This window comes from Dromiciops gliroides, chromosome 6 (genome assembly GCF_019393635.1).
Source record: "Dromiciops gliroides isolate mDroGli1 chromosome 6, mDroGli1.pri, whole genome shotgun sequence".
Lineage (NCBI taxonomy): Eukaryota > Metazoa > Chordata > Mammalia > Microbiotheria > Microbiotheriidae > Dromiciops > Dromiciops gliroides.
In genome coordinates, this window is record NC_057866.1 from 166,466,716 (window position 1) to 166,491,398 (window position 24,683).

The 24,683-nt window shown below is 44.2% G+C and overlaps 1 protein-coding gene across 3 annotated transcripts in view; it reads right to left on the reverse strand.

Moving 5' to 3' along the window:
- The window catches only part of GATB (glutamyl-tRNA amidotransferase subunit B), a 107,938-nt gene that overhangs the window by 55,602 nt on the left and 27,653 nt on the right, over positions 1 to 24,683 (reverse strand). For all 3 annotated transcript variants that reach the window (XM_043970070.1, XM_043970068.1, XM_043970071.1), the window contains 5 exons: positions 21,659 to 21,857; positions 21,092 to 21,214; positions 5,593 to 5,706; positions 1,647 to 1,731; positions 636 to 680 (listed from right to left, as the gene is read on the reverse strand). In XM_043970070.1, the coding sequence (XP_043826005.1) occupies positions 636 to 680; positions 1,647 to 1,731; positions 5,593 to 5,706; positions 21,092 to 21,214; positions 21,659 to 21,857 (566 nt within the window). The remainder of the gene's footprint in view (positions 1 to 635; positions 681 to 1,646; positions 1,732 to 5,592; positions 5,707 to 21,091; positions 21,215 to 21,658; positions 21,858 to 24,683) is intronic.

A 24,683-nucleotide genomic window follows, 5' to 3' on the forward strand; every position in this document is an offset into this window, starting at 1 on the left:
GAGTTTTAGTGCATACATGAATATGCAGGAATCCAGAAGTGAGAATCCTAGTCACTTTTAAGTGTTCATAGGGAAGCAGGCTCTTCACTAACCTGGATTACAATAAAACAATTCTTTTTTATGCTACTGAATCATCAACTCAGTGACCTATTAGCCAGCTCTTAGTTGCTGTTGCCCGGACCTACAGCTTTTCTGGTTCAGGGAGGGAGCTCCCCGCTGAGGAGGCTCCCTCTACCAGGGCAGATTGGTAGCTCTGATGGCTGCTTGGGGCCCTGAGAGATTACACCAACTTCCCAGGGTCACTGAGCCCATGTCTGAACACAGGCAGGACTCAGAAACCATGTCTTCTGGGCTCCTTAGTACATACAAGGAGGCCTTAAAGTCTTAGGGAAGTTTTAAACTACTGAGTCTCAAAACCACACTAAAACTTTTGGGATGCCCTGTATTTACTAAGACTGGGAAGGAAGAACGTCTATACTTTCTACCATGTGACAACAAAGACACCAGTACCACCAACACCATCTCCAGAACTGATGGCAGATGAGGAAGTTGCTGCTTTTGTGTGTGTATATCCAACACAACGGAACCAAATTCCACACAAATCAGAATAGCAGGAGACGAGAGAAGCTTCCTACCGGTAGTCTTGCTTTCCTTCTTTATCCCGCATGGACACAGTACACCTGGAACAAAAATAAAGGGGTCAGTCAACATTAAAGAGATGACTTTCTTTGGTGCCGCCTGCTCCTCTCCAATCGCCAGCTCAGAACCCCAGATCTCTTCATTCCTGATTCCCTCACCAAGGGCCCATCTCTGCATGTTTCAAAATGGAAGCCAGACAAAGAATGGGGGGAATAGAAAATGAAAAAAAAAAAATGGGAAAAGCAATGTCGTCAGCCTACAAGATGAAGGCCAGAAAACCAGAGGAGTAAGTAAATAGTCTCTGAGGTCTAAGGCAGACACTAGATGGGGAAAATAAAGCAATGAAGGGAGACAAGGCAAGGATTTATAAACCAGGAATACACACCAAGAAGAGAGGATCCAGAGGCTGTGGATACATATTTTTTTCCTGATATAGGTTTTTTTTATATACATACACACACACACACACACACACACACACACACACACACACACACACACACACATATATATATAATAACATTAAACATATTTCTGCAATCAGAGCAATGACGAAAAACCTCAAAATAGAAAAACAACAGCACTAAAACCAAAAGAAATAGTATGGTTCAATCAGCATCCATATTCCACAGTTCTTTTTTTTTCCCCTGGATTTGGAGAGCCTTTTCCATGATGAGTCCTTTGGAACTTTCTTGTACCATTGTATTGGTGAGAAGAATCTAGTCTATCACAGTTGATCAACACATAATGTTGATGATACTGTGTATAATGTTCTTCTGGTTCTGCTCATCTCACTCATCACCATGGATACATTTTTAAGATCCATCTGATAATCAAGAGGCAATGGGACCTGAAGCCCCTGAGGCCAGGGAGCCTGGCCATGGTTCCCACTGGACTTGGGACTCCCAGCACAGACACTTGGGTTACTTTCATTTTGGTCAGACCCTAAAAGCTGCCTCCCCCGCCCCAATTCTCTCCCTCCCTAATGATTTTCAATTCGAACTCACCCAAGTTTCTCATCAAATGCTCGAGTTTCATTCAGGATTTTGCCTCCATTCTGAAGTTCTTCAATCTGTCTCTGAATTTCATAGTCTAAGAGAAACAAAGTGATTTACTATCATGGGATCACACTATAAATTCTCTAACACCTTCCACTGCCAGGAAGGCATTCATTAGAAAGAACCTTTAAAAAACATCCTAATGATGCCCAAGTATCACAAGGAAGAGGATTACTGAACTAATTATTTCATGAGATATGATGGACTTCCCCCCATAGCCCAAAGGCAAGTCTTGGTTAACTGAAATCTGAATATAATTTCCCAAACTTCCTTCTGCTAACAGCTTTAGTCTTCTCACCAAACCCCATTTAAAAAAAAAATCTGAGCTACACAGAAGCAATAGAATCACTTGGTGTCCTTTTCTGCTCCTCTCCCTGTCCTCCTTGATGTAGGCTGTTGGCCAAAAGGGCGGTTGTAAGAGGGGGGAAGAAGAAGGAAAAACAAGGGTCTTAGGTAGGCTCTGAAGACTAAGAACACTGCGCTAGATCCTGTGGCTTATGTCATCTGGCTCAGGTGTTTATGCCTCTCAAATGGCTGATCAACCTTACTAGAAGTCTTCCCTATCTAATGCCTCTGTGCCAAGGAATAGTTCCCTTATGGTTCCAAAATTTTGCAATGGCACGAGGGATGTTTCACAGAAAGTCACCCTCAAAAGATGAGGAAAAGGTGCAGCTAGGTGGTGCAGTGGATAGAGCACTGGCCCTGGATTCAGGAGGACCTGAGTTCAAATCCGGCCTCAGACACTTGACACTTACTAGCTGTGTGACCCTGGGCAAGTCACTTAACTCCAATTGCCTCACCAAAAAAAAAAAAGAAAAAAAAAAGATGAGGAAATGTCCCCTCATTCCTGCTAGTTTTCCTTGAAAATACATTAAAACAAAGTAACATTTGCTATCCTGAAAGTTTGCAAAATGTTTTACATCTGTTATCTCACTTGACCTCACGAGGTGGGCGCTACTGGTAGCATTCCAGGGGAATCTGACCTCTAGTATTGCTAGTAAGGAATCTGAGGCTGGGGAGATAAAGCAGCTTACTTGCCCATGGACAGCTAGAAAGCTAAGTGTTGGCAGGGGGATCTTGTTGCAAAAATTTCTAAGTCGCAGGGTTAGAGGAAGAAAAACCAAAGAAAACAGGTTTATTGAGAGAGGGAGCCTGTCTCCCAATAAAGCCGGTCTCGGGTCTAGGACACAAAGACCCTGAGCCTCAGGATCCACAGATATTTAGACACAATGACTCCTCCCACACATGAAACACAACCCAAGTGGTACATGCACAATAAGTATGAAATAGAGAGAAAGAAACCACCAGTCTTTCATCATCCAAATTCCTAACCCTTTGGATCTCATTTTTCCACATAACATGACGCCTCCTTGGTTGCTGGAAACCACTAGTTTTGCACCAGATGATTGCAAGAGGAATAGATGAATGTTGGTTAGATGGTTTCTTAGACCTGATGGCAAGCTAGCATTTGAATTTGCTCTTGTAGTATCTAATGTTCCAACTTTTCTCTGAGTGTTCCCTTTCAGCTCAGAAGTTACTATTTTGGGGGGAAGCTAGATGGCGCAGTGGATAAAGCACTGGCCCTGGATTCAGGAGGACCCGAGTTCAAGTCTGGCCTCAGACACTTGACACTTACTAGCTGTATGACCCTGGGCAAGTCACTTAACCCTCATTGCCCCACACACACAAAAAAAAAGTTACTACTTTTGGTATTTGACCTTTAGGCTGTTTGGGAGATACCTAACCACAATCGGAATTGAGTTGATGGTTTCAGTTATCCAGATGAGTTTATAATATAGCATGTATATCAGTTCTACCAATATCTGTCTTACTTACTCTATTTATATTTGTTTTAGCTACTTAAGAATACCTAAACATGTTAAATAACAGTTCTGTAGTCTACAAACTGCTTATTGCCATAGTTACATCTAAGGGGTGGAGAAAGTCTCACACACAATCTGAACCCAGGTCTCGATTTATTTCATGCTCAAAATCATTTTTTTAAATGTCAGCTTAATTTCAGGTTCAGATTTTTAAAAGTATAGCACTCGGGGGCAGCTAGATGGCACAGTGGATAGAGCACCGGCCCTGGAGTCAGGAGTACCTGAGTTCAAATCCGGCCTCAGACACTTAACACTTACTAGCTGTGTGACCCTAGGCAAGTCACTTAACCCCAATTGCCTCGCTAAAAAAAAAAAAAAAAAAAAAAAGTAGCACTCTATGATGTACTGGTGTTAGGAGGATCTGAGTTCAAATCTCACATAACTGTATGATGCCAGGCAAGTCACCTAATTTGGGCTTTCTCATCTGTCAAATAGGGATAATACCAGAGAGCTTGTCTCATAGGGTTATGGTTAGGCTCAAATGAGATAATGCATGGTGTGTGAGGCCCTGGCTTAGATCCCCAGAATCTCTACCAAAAACAAAATAAAATAAAATAAAAAGAAAGATAATTTATGGAAAGAGCTTTGCACATTTTAAAATGCTATACTGTCAGCTATTGCTCGCCTATTTCCTATTCACTATTGCTATTTCCCACTGCTGGAGGAGCCTGGGTCGAGAGTCTGCTGGTCCCCACAGCCTGCAAAAACGTAGGTGTTTAATAAATGCCTGTTCACTGATTGACTTACTAATCCATAAATTCATGAAACCCCTTTTGGAAGCACCTTCATTCTTCTGACTTTACTAAGTACTGGACTAATGAGTTCTACAAGTTTGCCATCCGCTGTGTAAAGGAGATTTGCTTCTTCGTTTATCCCAAAGTTCCTTCTTTCAAGTTTCTATTCTGTTCTGGAAACTTGACCCTATCCATATCCCTTATTATTCAGACTCTGACTATGCAGACATGAGAGTCCAATCTCTTTGTCTGTCCTCATCCCCCAATCCTACCACACCACCTTGACCACTTTTAAATGCTCTTCTCTGAACTTTTCCTCCAGGTCTGTTAAGTCTCTTTAAATGTTATAGCTCAGAACTACCCATGGAATCCCAAGTCTGGCTGAACTAGGTCTTTATAGGAGGCAGAGATGATGTTTCCTGTTTTCTTTCTGATGCTCTCCCTGATGCCACCCAGAATTCTACTGATTATTTTGGCTACGACAGCACCTTCGTGGACTAAGGTCTTTGGGGACCAGACCAAAGGATTCTGAATGCCCTTTTCTGAGCCCTAACTGCTTTGAGAATATCATCCTATAGTCCCAGTTGGGTCATTTCCCCTTGTCCTCACCCAGCCTGAAGCTCAAGTGCACCCCTTTTCTAAACACAGACATAGTGTCCCGATCACTCAAGCTCCTTCATCCCAATCTGTCTGCACTTAACAAAATCAATGAAAGAACAAGACTCCCGGTACATGGTGTCTCACTCTCTGTCCTTTCTCCCATCTCAGGAAAGACAACGATGCCCCTAGGCAGGAACACAGCATCTTGTTAAGCTAACCCAGGGCTTGGGGAAAGGCACCACCCCCAACTCAGGCTGGACTGAAACCCTTCTCCCACTTTGGAATCGACTGCTGCCCATTTGCCACTGGCAAACAGTGCGCGTATTTTACAAAATGTGCTACTCTAATTAGGATGCATTTATTACTCATCAGACCCCCACAATGGGGAGAATCTATCTTTCCAACATCTCTTTCTATATCCCTTTCTCCACCCACACAGCACAGTGTCTGAAATATACATGGAAAGTGCTTAATAAAAGCCTGTTGACTGACGGAGCATGACGATTGCCTGCTTTGTAAGGAGCCTCTGTTCTAAGGGAAAAGAAGCAAGAAAACACCTTTTAACCAAGTTAGCAAAAAAAAAAAAGAAAAAAAGAAAAAAAATCTTTCCAGCCCATGATGAACCTTCAAGGCAGGCTACTTGGAAAATCATAAATCGAGGAGTGACATGACATTTACCTATTGCTTTGGCCAAGAATCTTATGCTGTTGAGATTCTTCACTTCAGTCCTAACTCCCAAAGGCTCCCCAGGATGATGCACAGATACATTAGCGTCCACTCTCAACTGGCCCTCTGCAATGAGAAATGAGACAAGGCTTCGAATGAACATGGTCCAATGTGGCCTGTGACATAGTGGAGGGGGTCTGCAATGTGAACCACACGCAACTTCCAAGTGCGGTTATGTAAGACATCCATCTGGGGACTGAAGGAGGAGGGAGATGGTTTCTTAAAAATTCATCCGTAGCCTTGGTAACCAGAGCTCCCCTTTTCCTTGCCACCATTTATTGACAACTTTATTTTAAAATAGACATTCAGCTTTGGGTGTCTTTCAGTGAATATCCTCAGAGAGGGCATAGTCAAGAAAATTTCCTCATGGAATAAGAGCCACAGGGTGAGAGAAGCAGTGAGTGTGTATATGGACACGTGTGTGTGTGTGTGTGTGTGTGTGTGTGTGTGTGTGTGTGTGTATGAGAGAGACAGAGAAGACAAGGACGGAGGGAGAAAGAGGAAGGGAGGAAAAAAAGGGAAATGGAGGGAGAGAAAAAGAGGGAGGAGAGTGAGAGTAAGGGATGGAGAGAGAAACAGAGAGGGAAAGAGGGAGGGAGAGAGGGAGAGTCAGAAATAGAGAACAGGAGCAGAGCGCAGGAGGAGATGGGAAGAGTGGTAAAGAGAGGCGGAAGGAAAATAGAGAGATGTGTAGTGGGGAGGACCAGAAAACCTAACTTCCTTTGTACTAAAGAAGAAAAACAACACTGTTCAGATGGAGATTTACTTTGCAGTTTTATTCTGCAGTTTTTTCCCCAGTGTCTGGTGGGTGGGGGGGACCTTCAGAAATTACTATTTGATGGCCCTACACTGCTCTCCAATAGAATGTGGATTTTTCACAGTGATTCTGGGAGATTTATAAGAGAGTCCTTGAGAATTTACAGCTCAAGGGCGAGAGCCAGAAACTCTCCTCCTTTTCTCCCTCCTCTTCCCTCATGGTACCATAATAATCTCTTCCTTCAACAAGTAAGATTTTGGGCCCATCCTGCTGGCTGCACGAATGCCTTGACAACAGAAAGATGTTCCTGTCAGGCAGCAGAGCACTCAGCACTGTATGCTCAGGGCAGGGGCTGCTGCCCTTATGGGAGGGCCTTCCTAACCCTGAAGCTCCTATTCTCTTTTTGCTCTTTGCTCTTCTGGAAGCCCAACACAACCAACTGATTTGTGGGGAGGCCTGTGAGAACCTATTAGGGAGCAGAGGGATGTAAAAATTCCAAGGCAAATGAAAAGGGATGAAGATAAGAAGCAGTCCCATCTTCCCCATGCTCCACAGCACAAATTCTCCATTTTTCCCCTTCATCTGTATTTATAGCCACAACTGAAAAGAGAAGGAAAGCTGAATTTCTTGTTGTTAGCTCCCTTTTTTAATTAAAAAAAAAAGTAACTTGCTAAGTAGCATGTTGTGATGTGCTGACTAATGAAATACATTTTACCAGGTCCCTCATGAAGAACATTTTTAAAAAAAAGTACAACTGAATTCCTTACCAGGAGGAAGCTGGAGATGGTGTTGTCATGCCCTCTCCCCTTCTTCTTCCCCACAAAATCCAAACCACACAAGAAAATACTCTTACTTAATGAATACTGCATGGTCTTTTCAAAGATCCTTCACTTCAAATACAATATGTCTTACTCTGATCTCCTTTGATAGGCTCATAATATGGCTGTTTCTAAAGCAAAAAGTTGGGAAAGAAGTCAGGAGCCTATTGACTGGAAAGAGCATGGCCACCACAGGTAATGCTGGGATCTCCTGAAGTCACATTTTGGTACAGAAATGCCTTTGGATTCCCAAAGGCTATGCCACCTGCAGCTTGAGCCTGGGGCTCCCCCAAGCTGGAAAAGCCTAGAGGTGAGGGTCACTTCTGGGGGAGAGGGGACCAGGTGGGCCTTTTTTGGCCACATAGCTCATGAAGGCTATTTGATAAGGAGATCCTGATCTGTGTCGATGGAGGAAATGAACATCTGGAGTGGTGAAACCCTTTAGGCCCCGATATATTTACATTTCAGGCTATTCATCTGGCCACCTCCCTGTAAGAATCCCACAGAGCTCACTTCATGGTCCTTTGGCCTCTTCTCTCAATAAGGTTCTCTGTCAAACCGTTCGTTCCCTCCGAAGGCATCATCCATCACTTTTATACTGATTCTCCAGCCTTCCCTTCTAACCTGTCAAGTACTTCTCAATAGCCATGGAACACCATCATTTTACTGCGGCCACTTTGAAATGTCTGAGACTGAAGTCATCAACCAGACATTAAGTGTAATCCCTAACGATGATGGTTACTTGTGTGGTGAGCTAACAAGCCCTTCTAATCAGAATCCACGGAGGTCCACAGAGAAGTTCCCCACTAAGGTAGGCAGTTCTCTATCCCTGGAGGGGCTTAAATCAAGGTCAGATTGTCTAGGGAAGCACAGAAGAGATTCCTACTCAAGTATGCAATCCAAGGTTCCTTCCAACTCAAATCATCTTCCCTCTCCCTAACTAATGTTCCTACTCCGTTTTCCACTGGTCCTCAGCTAGAAAGGTCTGAGTCATGGGACCTCTCCCATTTCTTTGTCCTTCTTTTCTAATCTGTCAGTCTTGTCTATCTACCCCTTCAAATGTATTCATTTGTCCCTTGGCTATTTCAAAGACCCCCACAGTAGTCTCTGCTCTGATCACCATACACAAGGGCTGTTAGAATACTACCACAATATGCTCTGCCTCCAGTCTCCCTGCTTTCTAATTTCACCTGCACATAGCCAATAGATTCGTACTAATCACCATGGCTACAAAACATACAATAGCTCCCTACTTGTCTTTTGAATTAATCCCCTTCCTGGCATCAGTGTCCTCCATAAACTGGCCCAACTAAAACCAAGCACACCTTCTATTGGCTCCCTTCCCACGACCTGGCCATTGTCTAGAATGCACTGCATCTTTTCCCCACCTGTTCAAATACAACCCCTCTTTTAGGATCTGGCTCAAATGCGTTCTCACTGAAGCCTTTTCTTCAATACTTGAGCCCACGATGATAGCTCCTGAAGTTCCACTTCCATCCTGTCTTGTGTTGATCTTTCACTTGCAGGTGAGTCTTGTGGGTGAATTTTGTTGGGCCAACCGGACGGCAAACCCCTTGAAAGGTTTACACTTCTTGCATTAACCAGTATACTGCTGAGCACATGGCAGATACTCAATTCAACTCACTCCATCGACCGAACAGAAAACAGACAGACCTGAGATCTGAATCACTAAAGATTCATTAAGCCCATGGCAGACAGTGTGCAAAGTGTCCCAGGCTTTATCCCAACGGCATCTTGATAATGTCTGTGATGTGACTTCTGGGGTGAGGCCACCTAACTGTCTTTTAAGAAATACTGTCTTCTTCCAGCATTAAAAATCCTCCTATAGAGGAGAGAGGAAAGCATAAACCTTGGTCTATCCTGGAAAAGACTACACTGACTGAGTGTCTGAGAAGAGTCGTTTTGTGTTCATTAGCTTGGATTCAAATCTCATGTCAAACACATGTTTAGCAGTGACAAAATACCTTTTAATCAAATTAAGAAATTTTACCCTGGGTCCCGCTCAGCTCATTCTACTAACAGTGGGAATGATCTTCAGTCACGCATTACTGGGAGGGTCAGGCAAGAATGTAACTGATCCTTAAGTTCCAGATGTGCTTCCAGAACCAAGAAGACCCATATATCACAGGGTAAAAATAACAGTCATGTGTCAGAGTTATAGCTCTTCTCTTGGAAGACACATTCCACTAGAGGTTAGACTGGAAGGTTGGGGGGGGGCGGTGGATTGGCTGTATTCTCTACGCAAGCTGTGGTGATTGGATAGATTTTACTTTGGGTATTTAAAAACATTAAGAGAGAAGGACCCAGAGGCTTCACCAGAATGCCGAAGGGGGCCATGACACAAACATAGTGGAAAATCCCTGCTCTCGAATCCCCATGCATGGCCCCTATCCTTACTTGTGCAAGAGTTTATGTTTATCTGTGTTACATTTATTCAAATTGGTCCAGCATTGCAGTCTATCACAGTCTTTTGTCCAACATATTAGGGTCAGAGAACTGTAAATTTAGAAGGGCTCAGTGGTGAATACCTTCTATAGCATTCTGATAAATGGTTAGGTGCTGCTTAAAGACATCCAGTCATCCCCAACTGAGAGCAGCAGGAATTATTATGGACAGTTTCCAAAAGCTGACCCCAAACTGGCCTCCCTGTAACTTTTATCTGCTGTGTATAGTTCTGTACAACAGCACCAAGTTGAGCACGCCAGATTAACCTCATTTGCTATCATTACTGACTTCATGCTATTCACAAAAGACTCACTTGACACGTGGCCTTCATTCAAATCAATGATAAAAACACCTAAGAAACCAGACCTGAAGACAGAGCCTTTCAGCATTACACTAGAGACCTCTCTCTAGAGTGACCCTTACCCATGATCTGCTACTCTTGGGTCTAGTTATTCAATGAGCTCTAAATCCATGACTCTGTTCTATCCACAGGGAGACTTGGGGGAATCCCCGGCTACAGTTCAGACAGACCCCTACCTCGGTCATTTCCCTGTTCTATCAGTCTAGTAACTCTATCAAAAGGGAAATGGAATCAGTCTGACCTGACACACACCGGCTCAAAGTGATCGCCACTCTCCCTAAGTGCTCACACATCAGCCCTTTAATAATGCATGCTAGCATTTTTCCTGGAATTGAGGTCAAGCTCACTGTCCGATAGTCTGAAGAATCAATACACCTCTCCAACCTTTTTTGGACACTGGGATATTGTTTCCAGTTCTGCAGCAGTTCCCACGATTATCCAATTTTTCAAAGACCATTGAGAGTGGCTTCAGGAATCAGTCCTCCCAAAAGTTTTCCAGGCCTTGATACTCACTGAGAACAACTGGGTTCCTTGTCATCCCCTCAGCTGTGTTGGATTTAAACCCATTACTAACCATTTTTGTTCAGTTCTTCCCAATCTAGAGCTCATTCCAACAATGAGACCAAAAGCTATATAGGAGTTGTGCTTGTTCTCTGTCATCATTTATGATTTTCTCATTCATCCATCCCAAGCACCGATCCTATTCCTCCTTCATTCTTCCTCTTGCTCCCAAGATCAACGATTCAACAAACATTTACTGAGTAATTGTGACATGTCAGCACCATGCTAAGAGCGGTGGATACAAAAAGAATGAAATAATCATTGTGGCAGGGCGCTTCCGGGCCTATCTAGGGAGACAACATATCTATACCTAAGTATAACAGAAATAAATACAAGGTAATTTGGGAGTGGCGGGAGCACTAGTGGCTGAGGAGATCAGGACTCTCTGACTGGGATGAGCTGTGAAGTGGATTGGGATTCTAAGAGGAGGGGGTGAAGAGGGGATGCACTCCAGGAATGGGGTACAGCCTATACAAAGGCATGGTGATAAGACACACCCGACTATCATGGAGGAAGAAAAGTAAGGTTAGCTGGATCAACGTGGCCTGACATATGGTGAGGTTAGTGTGAAGATGGAGAAGGGTCTTAGGTACCAATCAAAGGAATTTGTATTTTACTACAGGGGCAGTGCAGAACCACTGGATTTTACGGAGGATCTCATCGACACAGTCAGATCTGTGCTTTAGTCGCTCCGGCAGCTGGGTGGAGCATGGTCAAGCATGGTCTGCAGAGAGTGAAGACTTAGGGCAGGGAGAGCAGTCAGGAGGTGTTTGCAACAGTTCACATGGGAGGTGATGAGGGCCTTAACTCAGGTACTGTCCATGTGAGCGGAGAGAAGGAGGAAGAGGGAACGGACGCTGTGGGGAAGAGCTGATGAGACTTGGCAAGTGATGGGCATGTGGCATGAAGGAAGGTGAGGCGTCAAAGAGGACAATGAGGCTGAAGACTCGGGTGACGGTGGGGATGGCAGTGCGCCAGACAGAGATAGGAAAGGTCACTGGGGAGAAGACAGTGAGTTCTGTGCTGGACGTAGGCCCCAGGATGTTAAGTGGCACGCTCCTTCCACTTCTCTGTGCTGCCTCTCTAGGGGTCCTTGTGGGAGTTACGCCTCAAGAGAGGAAAGGAGTTATTTTCACTGTTGCCGGGCTTGGGTATAAGTCTGTGTTTTCCATCAAGTGAAATAAATTCTGTCCTGTGGATGACGTACTATTTGCTTTAGTGTTTGCATGAGAATTGAAGATCCTTTTACCTTTCTGTGGAGATGTTCCTCGGGGAACCCTTGGCAGGAGCCCAAGTCAAAAAGAGTATGTTATGGGAATAGTTCCCCAGATTAGACTGGGCCCAGCTGAACTCAGAGATGGGACTCTGGGCAATAGGTTCCAACTACAAAGCCATACAGCTAACTTCCTTTGTGGCTCCACAGTTGACTGAGAAAGAGTAATTCTGTGAATGTCTGAACAAAGGCAAGGTGACTCACCACTGACTGGGGCATCAACACAGGAAAGTTATGGTTTTTTCCTGCACAAAGTAGGTGCTCAGAGGCAGCTGGGGAGTGCAGTGGATAGAGCACCGGGCCTGTAGTCAGGAGGACCTGAATTCAAATCCAGCCTCAGACACTTACTAGCTGTGGGATCCTGGGCAAGTCACTTAACCCTAATTGCCTCCCCCGCAAAACAAACAAAAAACCAAAGTAGGTGTTCAGTAAATGTTTGTTGAATTACGCTGAACTAGTAAAATATAGAAATTGGGCTAGAACCCTTCTGTCTCTAACATTCTATGACTGATTCTAAAGAAACACAGAAAACTGCTAACAATATATAATCTCCTGCCCCATTTTTCACCCAAAGCTTTAATCTCCTTTTCTGCCCAGAATTGCTTGCTAGCTAGGAGAATGGAATGATTTCTTCCATTGGCTAGTATAACAGAGATACCAAGGAGCAATGGCAAAAGCAGGCATATAAATTCCCATTTACTCAAATATAGAGCCTTCCTCGCCAAAAGGCCCTGTAAGTCACATTACTGCACACTTAGTCCCCCATCACTCAGCAATGTGATAATGGCTTGAAAACAGGCTCTCTTTGAATTATTAAATATTTATTCAGGAGAAAGACTCGGGCAACCACATATTGGGAAGAAAACGGCACCTGAGGACCCATAGCAGAATGACGGACCGTATAGTGTTTCCCCAAGATCTGGGTAGTGACAGTCAGATGGCCCTGTGGGGAGCCGATCAGGGAAATGTTAAACTTGATACCGTTCCCTTTTCCTGGCCAATGGATCAGGGATTTAACACTGCTTCCTTCCTCCAAATGATAATAATTAGCATCAGGATCTCGGCTTATAAACAGGTCAGATTCCTGATGTGCAGGAAATAGAAATGAGTGTGAAGTTTGCAAGACGAAAGGCCCATGGGCAGCATGAGGGCAAGCAGAGTTTGGGCCTGGGGAAGCATGAAGGTGAAACAAGGGGGTATAGCTGAACATGCTCCGGATTTAGAGAAGGGGAACTAGTAACCAGACTCCACTATACTACTGTTCTAGTCACTGGTGCTGCAACAAAAGACGTGGGCTACTAGGCTTCATGCCCCACAAAAGCCTCTAAAGGAGAGGCTCTGCCCCTGAGGCAGCTGGTGGCAGTGCACTGAGCACTGGACCCAGAGCCAGGAGGACCCGAGTTCAAATCCAGCCTCAGACACTTACTAGCTGGGTGACCTGGGGCAAACTGCTTAACTTCTGCCTGCCTCAGTCTCCTCATCGGTGAAATGGGGATGATAATAATAGCATCTACTTCCCAGGGTTATGGGGAGGATCAAATGAGATAATAATTGTAAAGTGCTTAGCACAGTGCCTGGTAGAAGGCATTTAATACATGCTTATTCCTTCTCTTAACCTTTCTTTGTGTGCCATGGACCCCTTCACAGAATAATGTTTCTAAATGTATAAAAAACATAAGATTCCAAAGGAAAACAATCATATTGAAAAACAATGATGACATTTTAAAAAAAGTTCATGAACCATAGCTCAAACTTTAAGGATTGGGGGCAGGGCCAAGATGGCGGAGAAAAGACATTAAACCCACAGGACTCTTGATACAATCACCCCCAAAATAGCAATAAAAGAACCCTTGGGGCAGAAAAACACACAAAAATATGGCCAGGGGTACCAGTGGACAGGGGGGAAGGATTCGACTGTCCCACCCCAGCGGGCAACCAGGAAGAAATCCTGAGCAGTGGGAGACCCAGGTGGGGGAGGGGAGCAGGGGAGCAGGGGAGCAGTCTCATCGGAAACTGAGAACCACACCACAGAAAGCTTTGCTGGTTGGTTGCTTAGTAAAGTAGGCCTGAGGTTATCTCCAGACCTGAGAACAGGCCAGGTGAGATTAAAGCCTGCACCCCCCCCCCAACCCAAAACACCTGGGACCCTCTGAAGCTGAGAACAGGAGTGGAGCTGAAAAGCAGTGCCCCCCCCCCCCTGGAGAGTTTAAAATCAAATGAAAGCGAGGCCAGGCAGGCTGAGAAGCCCCACCAGCCCCTGGGCCATGCTGTAGCTTGAACAGTGTGTCCTGGAAGCAGCACTACACTTTAAGAAGGAGCTAAAAGCCAAGAAACAGTAAGCCAGAATGAGTAGGCAGAGAAAGCAGAAGACCATCGAAAACTCCTTTGGGGGAAAGGTAGACCACAATACAACCTCAGAAGAAGAAGATAGGGTCAAAGCTCCAACATCCAAAGCTTCCAAGAAAAATATGAACTGGTCTTAGGCCATGGAAGCTCTCAAAAGGGACTTTGAAGAGAAAGTAGGAGAAATAGAAAGAAGATGTAGAGAAAAGGAGGAAAGAATGGAAAGGGAAATGAGAGCGATGCAGGAGAGGCATGAGAAAAAAGTCAACAGTTTGAAAAGCCAAATGGAAAAGGAGATTAGAAAACTGTCTGCTGAAAATAACTGCCTAAGAATTAGGATTGAACAAATGGAAGCTAGTGACCTTATGAGAAACTAAGACACAGTAAAGCAAATCCAATTGAAAGAAAAAATAGAGGGCAATGTGAAATATCTCCTTGGAAAAATTTTAAGGATTAGAGCTGTTAATAATCATAAAACACCTACTATAATTAGGCTGTGTGAGCACGGTCAGTCTACACTGGGCAAGTACGGTATAGGGGAAAGCAATGAGATGGAAGGGAATAAGCATTTACAATTATGACCACACACACACACACACACACACACACACACACACACACACACACACACACACACACACACACACACGTGTGTGTATATCCACTCCACCACCAGGCCTGGAACCACGGAGACTCATCTTTCTGAGTTTAAATCTGGCCTCAGACACATAACAGCTGTGTGACCCTGGGCAAGTCACTTATTCCTGTTTGCCTCAGTTTCCTCATCTGTAAAATGAGCTGGAGGAGGAAATGGCAAACTACTCCAGTATCTTTGCCCAGAAAACCCCAAAAGGGGTCATGAAGAGTTAGACATGACTGAAAACAACTGAACAAAAAATATACATGTTGCAATATAATAATGCATAGCCTTTCTCTCCCTCTTTTTATATTTATAACATATATATATGGGTGTATTATATATAATAGTAATGTAATATTATATAGCCTCTCCTCCCCCTCTCTTTAAACACACACACATATATAATATATATGATGTTATATAGCTTTTCTCTCCCTCTCTTTATATTTATAATATGCATATATGGGTATATTGTATATAATAATATATTATATAGCCTCTCTCCTCCCCCTTTCTCTTTAAACACACACATGTACATAATATATGTAATGTGATATTATATGGCCTTTCTCTCCCTCTCTTTATATATATATATATATATATATATATATATATATATATATATCGATTGCTTTCTGTTTCTCCTCCTCCCTCTCTATCTGTATCTCTCTCTATGTACACACATATACACACTCGCGTGCCATGGATTGAGGCAACATTCCTTACTTGCTGTGACCTTGGGCCACTGGCTTCTCAGAAACTCAGTTTCATCATCTCCACAACGAAGGCTTTGGATGAAATGATCTCTAAGGTTCCTCTCTGAGGTTTAAAGGTTTAAGTTCTAGGCCAAACTGTGTCCTTCCACAGAACAAACCTGCTCCAGATGGAAGGCCCCTTCACAGCTCTCAGCCACTCTCACTGAAGAAGGAACGGAAAGATGCAGAAGCCCCAATGCCTGATAAAATACATACTAGGAGCTCTTAAGAAACTGGGGGTCCCCTCCATCTCTAGACAGCTATTTCACAAAAGCCCTTCGCAATCGCCCCTTGTTGCTTGGCTACTGTGCTAACAGCAAAGACACGGATGGGAATGAGCCCCCTCCCTGCAACAACCAGCGAGGCTTAATGAACTCTCTGGCGGTCCCAGGCTGAGTTCTTACTGCTGTGGTTTTCTTCATGATGGGTTCCCAGATGGGACTATTTCTCAGCTACCAGGTGGCCCATTTATTTTTCTACAGGTTGGGCAGGAATTGCAGCTATTCTCGGGAGAATCTGACTTTATTAAAACAGTGGTAGCTTTGTTAAAGTGTCATACAACCTAACACATAGCTTATAATTGGACTGCAATCTAGTTCTGCACTTTTTGTTTATATTCCACAAGGAAAAAGCCTGTATGGAGACGAGAGCAGCAGAGCGTTCTCCGGCTCCAAAACAGAGGAGAGCTTTTCCCCGTCTGCCAGGCAAATCTGAAAGCAGCTCACACTTACACACTCCAAACATATGTGCCTGTACTTTTTTCAGCCTTTAATGGTTACCAAGAAACAGTTACTAGGGATAATCAATCCTCCCCTCAGACCCTCCTCTGGTATCTGTGAAGTGAGGAGCCTAGATCCATTCTCAAAGGCCATGAACTGCACAAGAAAAGCCCAGCTCGGTCTTAGAAAGCAGCAAAGACTTCAAGTGTGGGCCTGCCCCCAAGCACAAGGACATTCATCTTAGCATGTCCAGCCAGGGAACAGATTGGGATTTGGAGGCCACAGTCACTTTAGGGACTGTGGAGAGGCTGAGATTTGCATCCCCTGAATGCTCTCATACTAGTGAAAGCTCAGATCTTTCCAAGTGTCTGAGAAAGGATGATAAACTCGAGGATCCCATCACCTTCAGATTCAACCAAAGCTCTGGTGTTAATTGTTTCTGCTCCTGAAATGGCAGGCCTTTAGCTGTGCCATGGGCAGAACAATAACACAAAAGGGGGTGGGTGGAGTGATGACAGACAATAGTGAGAGGGCAAACCACTTGGCTTCTTATTTTACTTCATCAGTTCTAAAGAAAACAAAGAAAGAAAGTTAGGAGGGAGTTGAGACCCAAGGTGAGTGAGGACCCAAAGCAGATGCCCTCAATGGATTTAAGTCACTCAGACAAACCACATCCTCAAGAAGTAAAAACAACCGTCATGTGTGATTGTCAGTGATCTTTGAAAGATTCTGTTGTACGGAAGAGCTGCCAGGGGATTGGAGAGAGGAGAATGCAAGAAGAGGGCAGAGTCTGCAAACTACAGGCCAATAAGCCTGACTTTGATTCCTGGCAAAATTCTCAATAGCGGAATAATTTGTAAGCATTTAGAAAGGGACCCTGTGATTACTAAAAGCCATCATGCCTCAATTAAGAAATGGTTGCAACCATGTGAAAAACTGTTTCAAATCACAGGTAATTAGAGACATGCAAATCAAAACAACTCTGAGGTTCTATGTCATATCCCCTAGATTGGTGAAATCGACAAAAAAAGCAAAATGATAAAAGTTGGGGTGGCTGTGGGAAGGTAAGCACAGTGATACAGCACCAGTGGTTCAGCAATTGTGGAAAGCAATTTGGAACCACGTCCCTAGACATGCCTAACAGTGCAAACCCTTTTGTCCTAGTGAGACCACAGCTAGGTCTATGCTTCTAGAGGTAAAAGAGGAAAAGGACCCATATGTACAAAAATATTGGTAGCAGTTTTTTGTAATAGCAAAGCACTGGAAACTAAAGGGGATCCTGTCATTTGGGGAATGATCAAACAAATCAGGGTATGTGAAAGTAATGGAATGTTATTGTACTGTAAGGCAGACATGTCAAACATTCACTCTTCCTGAGCGTGGCCCCAAACAGATTAAAATGTAATTGGGAGGGGCAGCTAGGTGGTGCAGTGGATAAAGCACCGGCCCTGGATTCAGGAGTACCTGAGTTCAAATCCGGCCTCAGACACTTGACACTTACTAGCTGTGTGACCCTGGGCAAGTCACTTAACCCTCATTGCCCTGCAAAAAAAAAAAAAATGTAATTGGGAGGGCAGCTAAGTGGGGCAGTGGATAAAGAACCAGCCTTGGATTCAGGAGGATCTCAGTTCAAATCTGGCCCCAGATATTTGACACTTACTAGCTGTGTGACCCTGGGCAAGTCACTTAACCCTCATTGCCTAGCAAAACAAAAACAAAAACAAAAGTAATTGGGAAATAGTTAACAAAATAAACAAAAATGTAATAAAACACAGATAACATTCCATTTTAAAGCTAAGTCAGTTTGTGGCCTGCAGGGATCCTTTTGTTCATATTAATGGACTCTTTTTTTATGAGTTTGACATGAAACTCATGGATGATGATGATGAAGGAGAAGAAGAAGAAGAAGAAGAAGAAGAAGAAGAAGAAGAAGAAGAAGAAGAAGAAGAAAGTGGTAGGTTCAGAGAGAACTGGTAGGTCTTGTATGAACTGATGTGGAGTGAAGTGAGAAGAACCAAGAGGACAGTTTCTATCATAACACTGGAAAGACCAACAACTTGAACGACTCTAATCAATCCAGTGACTAACCATGGTTCCAGAGGGCCAATGATGAAGTATCTTACCCATCTCTTGAGAGAGCAGTGATAGATATAAGAAGTGAGACAGACATCTTTGGATATAGCTAATGAGGAAATTGGTTTTGCTTGACTATCTATATGTGCTACTAGGGTTAAAGGTTGGAATGCAGGGCCAAACCTAACAAGATGAAATTTAACTGGGATAAATGTAAAATTCTATACATGGGTTCCAATGATCAACTTTATGAGTGCTAGATGGAAGAAGCATGAATAAAACAAAACAAAACAAAACATGAGGGACTACAAACTTACCCTGAGCCAAGTCTTCGAAGGCAGACAAAAAAGCTAACAGAAACAGAGGCATCATTAAGAGAAAGCTTAGTGTCCGGAACGAAGGAGGGGATAGTCCTGCCGTCGTCTGCGCGGGCCAGACTAGGTGGAGCATCGTTTGAAGTTCTTGGTGCTACATTTTAGGAAGAAAGGATGTTAACAAAGAGGCGCATGTTGAGAGGAGGGTGACCAAGCTGGGAGACCATGGGCAAGGCTTCCATTAGAGATCATGCTTTAGAAGAATCAACTCAAAGAACTGGAGCTTAGAGAACAGAAGATTGAAAGGGGCATGGGACAAGAAGACAAAACTTTAGATGTGGACCGGGAAGAGACCCCAGAAATCATCAAGTCCAACCATCTCATTTGACAGATGAGGAAACTAGTCCAGGCAAGGTAAACTCTTGCCCAAGGTCACAAAGGTACTCAGGATCAGAGCTGGGATTTGAATCCAGGTCTTTAGATTTTCAAAAGGCTGCAATGTGGAAGGACTGAACTTTTTCTTCTTGGCCCCCGTGGGCAGAACAAGGGGTGGGGCAGGGAAGCTGCAAAGGCAAATTGAGGTTTGATTTAAGAAAGAAGATTGTTAGCCATGACAACTGTCCAAAGGGAGAATGAGCCTGATGGGAATGTTGTGGGCTCCTGCCCATCGGAGGTTTGCCAGGAAGCTGGATGGCTACTTGTGGGCAAGGTTGCAGAAGGGTTTCTTGGCCAGGGACTGGCTGGGCTAGAGGTACACCAGGTCGTTTCCAGCTCTGTGACCCAGGGCTGCAGGAAACTTCCTTGGAAGAAAGGGAGGGCACAAATCTTTCTTTCAAAAAGAAGTCACGTCGGTGGATTTTTAACACAGCACAGTGGTGGGACGTTTCATCATGACCTAAACTTGTACACTGTGGGTGGGGCTTGGGAGGCAGAGCACTGAAAACCAGACACCGCCAAATCTGCCTTTTTTCCCCCTGCTCCTTCAGAGACTGTTGTTTTGTGTTGAAGGCTGGAGGAACAAAGCAGTTGGAAATCAGCAAACCATCTGCGATGGAAAGCCACCAGGCCACCTCCAGACAGAGAGGTGGGAGTCTGAGTACAGATCAAAGCATATTTTGTTTTGGATGTGCCTAATGTGGGAATTCGTTTTGCTTGATGATACATATTTGTAATAGGTTTTGTTCTTGCTTCCTCCATAAGTGGGAGAGAAGCAGAATTTTGAAATGAAGATAAAATAAAACAATTTTTTTTTAAAAGAAGGTAGTCATGAGGGAGTCCAGTCTTTGGGATGGCAAGGAACTGTGAAACCTGTAAACACCCCTAACTTGGTACTATTGTTTTTGGTAATAACAACAACAACAAGGATAAAAGCTGACCTCATTATATATAAATGTTGTTGTTGTTGTTCATTCTTTCTTTTTGAAGAGATTCAATGACATCAAATGTCATATAATGAATACATGTTAATAATAAAGAAATAGTATATAAATAATAACATTTATGTGGTGCTTTAAGGTTTGCAAGACACTTTAAAAATATTACCTCGTTTTGTGCTTGCAGAACCCTGGGAGTCAGGTACAATCAGTACTCTCATTTGCAGGTGATAAAACTGTGGCAGGCAGAGGTTAAATGACTTGTCCGTGGGGCCACTGGGGCTTCATCTGAAGTGATCTTTGAACTCAGGTCTTCCTGACATGAGGTCAGCTCTCTCTCCACCGCCTAGCTGCCACGTGTTTAATTTTCCAGTGAATTCAAGGTTTAATCTAATCTTTAAAGCCATGAAAAAGTCTTGTCTCTTCTATATTAATGCTGCTTTCAGTTGTACGTGGATGAAAAGTACATGAAAAAAGATAAGGGTGATGAAATAAGAGATTTAGCTTACATTGGGGCATCCCCAACACCAGCCAGACCTACTCAATGCCCTTAAGATACAACCTGGCAAACCAAGAATCATCCTTGATACCGAATACTTTTGGGGAAACTCTAAGTTCTTCCAACCTACCATTTCAGCAACATTTCTGACATCATGACACAGAAGGCCATCAGCCAACATCAACTCCATTTTATGACATGCAGAAAGCGGAGTGCCTCGATTCACAAAACGGGGGTCTTCATGAAGCTGAGACAGTTCTCATGATTCTTATTCACATGCCCCTCTCACTCACTCTCTGCTGTCTCTATTCTTGTTAGAGAAAAGGCAGAGGGATTTAGAGACAATTACCAAAGACAACCAAAGACTGTCAGAGGATATAAATGGTGCCTAAGGCGGCGGCGGTGACAGATGGAAAGTAAAGCCAAAAAGCATAAGAAATTGGGGAGCAAAAAGGGGGTGGGTATGGAAGCACAGGAAAAAACTTCTGCCTTCTCCTACCTGCCATATTTGCTTGGCTTGTCCCCAGGGCCCGAAGGATCAACTGAAGCTCTCTGACGGCTGTCGCCGCCTCATCCCCACAGGACATGTCGGGCTCCATGACAACCTCCATAAGGCCGACTCCTACCAAAGAGACACGGGATGAGTCCCAACTGGAGCTTTCATCCCGACAATGTGATCAACAGATTGAAACATTGGGGCCTTACTTAAGGAAACTCTGGACTACTTAAGGGATGCCAAGTAGTACAGTGGATAGCATTTTGGGTCTGGAGTCAGGAAGACCTGAGTGCAAATCTAACTTCAGCCTATTAGCTGGATGACCCTGGGTAGGTCACTTAACCTCTGGCAACCTCACTTTCTTTAGGTATAATAAAACTAACTTCCTTCCTTCCTTCTTTCCTCCCTCCCTCCCTCCCTCCTTCTCTCAGGAAGAACTAGGGGCATGAATTCTCTCTCCTTTTCTCCTTTTTAATTCCTAAATTTGTCCTCGCCCTCTAGAATCATCAGCACTCCAGCTTATTCCTGAGGGACATGGAAGGAGAAGTCAAGAGGGAAGAATCAGCCTACCCGCCCGGTTCAGGTCAATGAGCGTCTGGGACCTCATGTCATCGTGAAGGCTCTTGCCACTGTCCTGCTCCAGCTGGATCTGCTTGATTCTCACCGTTCTGGTGACTGATGGACTCCCCCGGGCTCCCACACCAAGGCTGTAGGTCAAGCTTCCGTTGACGGCGATAGGAAGCCTTTGCTGGGTGATCTGGTATCCGGCCTGCATGTGAGCATGGGTTGTACAGTCACTGGCCCAACCCATCAAGTTGAAAAATGAAAAGTTTGGTGTTTGCTTTGAATTTCTTTTTTAAATTTTACAAAATGGTGGCACCATTTAATTTTTTTTTTTAAGTGCTTACACTGCTCCCCTCCCCATCACAAGCCATTCTACACCGCATGTGCTCCAGGCTTCACAAAGTCTGGTCTTCAACTTTCCCTTCCCCCACTTTCTCATTAGGAAGATGAAAACACAGCCACCCTCTGCCTCAAACAGCAAGCGACAATAAACAACGAGTAGCCCATTTCCCCTGCCAAAGTGCTGTTTTCAGGAATAACAATAATCCTACTGTCAGAGGACCCTAAGAGGAGGATTTATTGTTTCCATTTAGCTCATTAGCCTAAACTCTGCATCTTATTACTGGGCTCCTGACAGACCATCCTTATTAGGCAGTGCCAGCTAAGCATTCTGGTCCCCGCTTTCGATGCTGTCTACAGCAGTGGCCACAGCACTTAGACTCATTTTGTTTTTACTCTTTAAAGCTAACCGAGCATTTGAGGGGTCTTCCTGTCCCGGCTTCCCTTGCTCCCCTCGCCAGAAAACGCTGTGACACATAGTAACAAAAATGCCAACTGATGTTTCAAAGGCTCCCTAACCTCCTCTTCTTTCAAGTGAGATGGATGAGTTGTCTTTAAAGGCACAAATCAGCATAGGCTTCCAGGGAAGGGTACAAGAAGTAAAGTAACCGGGGTCCAGAAAGATCAGGGAAAATAAGAGTAAGATTCAGTAGGACTGTGGCTAAGACTAAACTGTTCATACATTGTGACCCAGTGATCACATTAATGATAATAAAAATTAATGAATTAAACCCAAGGAGGGCAAAGAAACAAAGGCCTAACTATGACAAAATTGTCATAAGCAGCAATTTTTATGGTAGCAAAAAACTAGAAACAAAGTCAGTGCCCATCAGTGTGGAAATGGTGGAAAAGATTGTGGTTTATGAATGTAGTGGAAAACTATGGGGACTTAGAAATGATGAACACGACTAGGATGTAAAAACAAAGGCACAAATAAGAGCTTAGAAAAACCCAACCTCTCAAATATGCTACCAAGAAATTTGATGACCTGAGCTGATTGAGGCCAGAGACAAAAGAAATCCATTACTTCAGCACCCCTAACTTGGGTTCTTTGGTATAAGGGAGAAGCTATCTGAGACGGGAGAAAATCAAGGTGATAGAAAAACAAAAGAGAGCAATGAAAATCTATTTTTTTTTAAAAGGGAAAAAAGTCTCCTAACTTTAGCTATTTATTCCTCCTTCTGAACCAAACACTGCTGCTGCTCATAGTTTTTAGAGAAAATTGAGGTCATTCAACTCTTCCAAACACTACGTTTTAAAAGCTCTTGATGTCATTCCCCAATACCACCTCTCCTTTACTAGAGTCTCTTATGAAAAGGAGACCGTTCTCACCAGAGACAAAGCCTTGTCATGAACCTCCTGTCTACTCCTGGGAATTGCCTCAACTATCACCCTCTCTCTCCAAGCTCCACCATCCCCTCATCTTCTGGCTCCTTCCCGGCCATCTGCAAACATGCCCAAGTCTCTCCCATCCCTAAATCCCCTCATCAGACCCCATCATCGTCACTAGCCACCATCCTTTATCAGTGAAAGGAGATAGGCCTGGGGCTGGAGCTGTGACTTCATTGGTGCCGTTGTCTCCTAGGTGAAGAAATGCCCTCTACCAACGCAGATTTGCCCCTTCTCTGAAACTCAGAGGGAGTCTTAGAGAGCTGCCGATGGTCGCAGATCCAGTTTATGTCAAAGGAGGCAGCTGGGCGGTACAACAGATAGTCAGGAAGACCCCTGTTCAAATTCCACCTCAGATGCTTACTAGCTGTGTGACCCTGAGAAAGTCATTTAACCTGTTTGCCTCAGTTTCCTCATCTGTAAAATGGGAATCATAACAGCACCTGTTTCCCAGGGTTGTTGTGAGGATCATATGAGATAATAATTATAAAGTGCTTAGCATAGAGCCTAGTCCATCATAAGCACTATATAAATGTTAGTATCATCATCATACTATTTGATATCACATTACATCACATCTGACTAGCATTTGGGGGGGGCCAGGGCAATGAGGGTTCAGTGACTTGCCCAGGGCACACAGCTAGTAAGTGTCAAGCGTCTGAGGCTGGAGTTGAACTCGGGTCCTCCTGACTCTAGGGCCAGTGCTTTATCCACTGCGCCCCCTAGCTGCCCCCACATCACATCACATCGTATCATATGATGATGATGACAGCTATTATTGTTGTCACTGCTGCTGAGGCTGTTTCATACTTATCTTCCTGACCTATCCACTGGACGGACAGTGCCTCTCTCTTAGCAGAACTCTTTGAACAAGCTATCGAAATCTCTTGCCTCCACCTCCTCTCCTGTCACTTTCTTTTAAACTCTCAGCAATCCATGACCGAGCAACGACCATTGCTCTCTCCAAAGTTACCTCTTAATGGCCAAATCCAATCACCTTGCCTCACTCCTCGCTCCTCTGGGCCTCCCGGTAGCTCAGGGCACTGCAGTCACCCTGTCCTGGACAGCCTCTCTCCTCCAGGTTTCCATGCTGTTGCTCTCCCCTGGTTTTCCCTTCGACTTGTCCAACTGTTCCTCGGTCTCCTCTGCCATGTCACACCTTCCAACTGTGGGTGTTTCTTTTCCTGGGATCTGAACTGGGCCTTCTCTCTTCTCTCTGTACCCTCTGACTGAGTGACCCCACCAGCTCCCATGTAAATCAATGACCATCTCAATGAAGATGAATCCTAGGCCTATATACCTA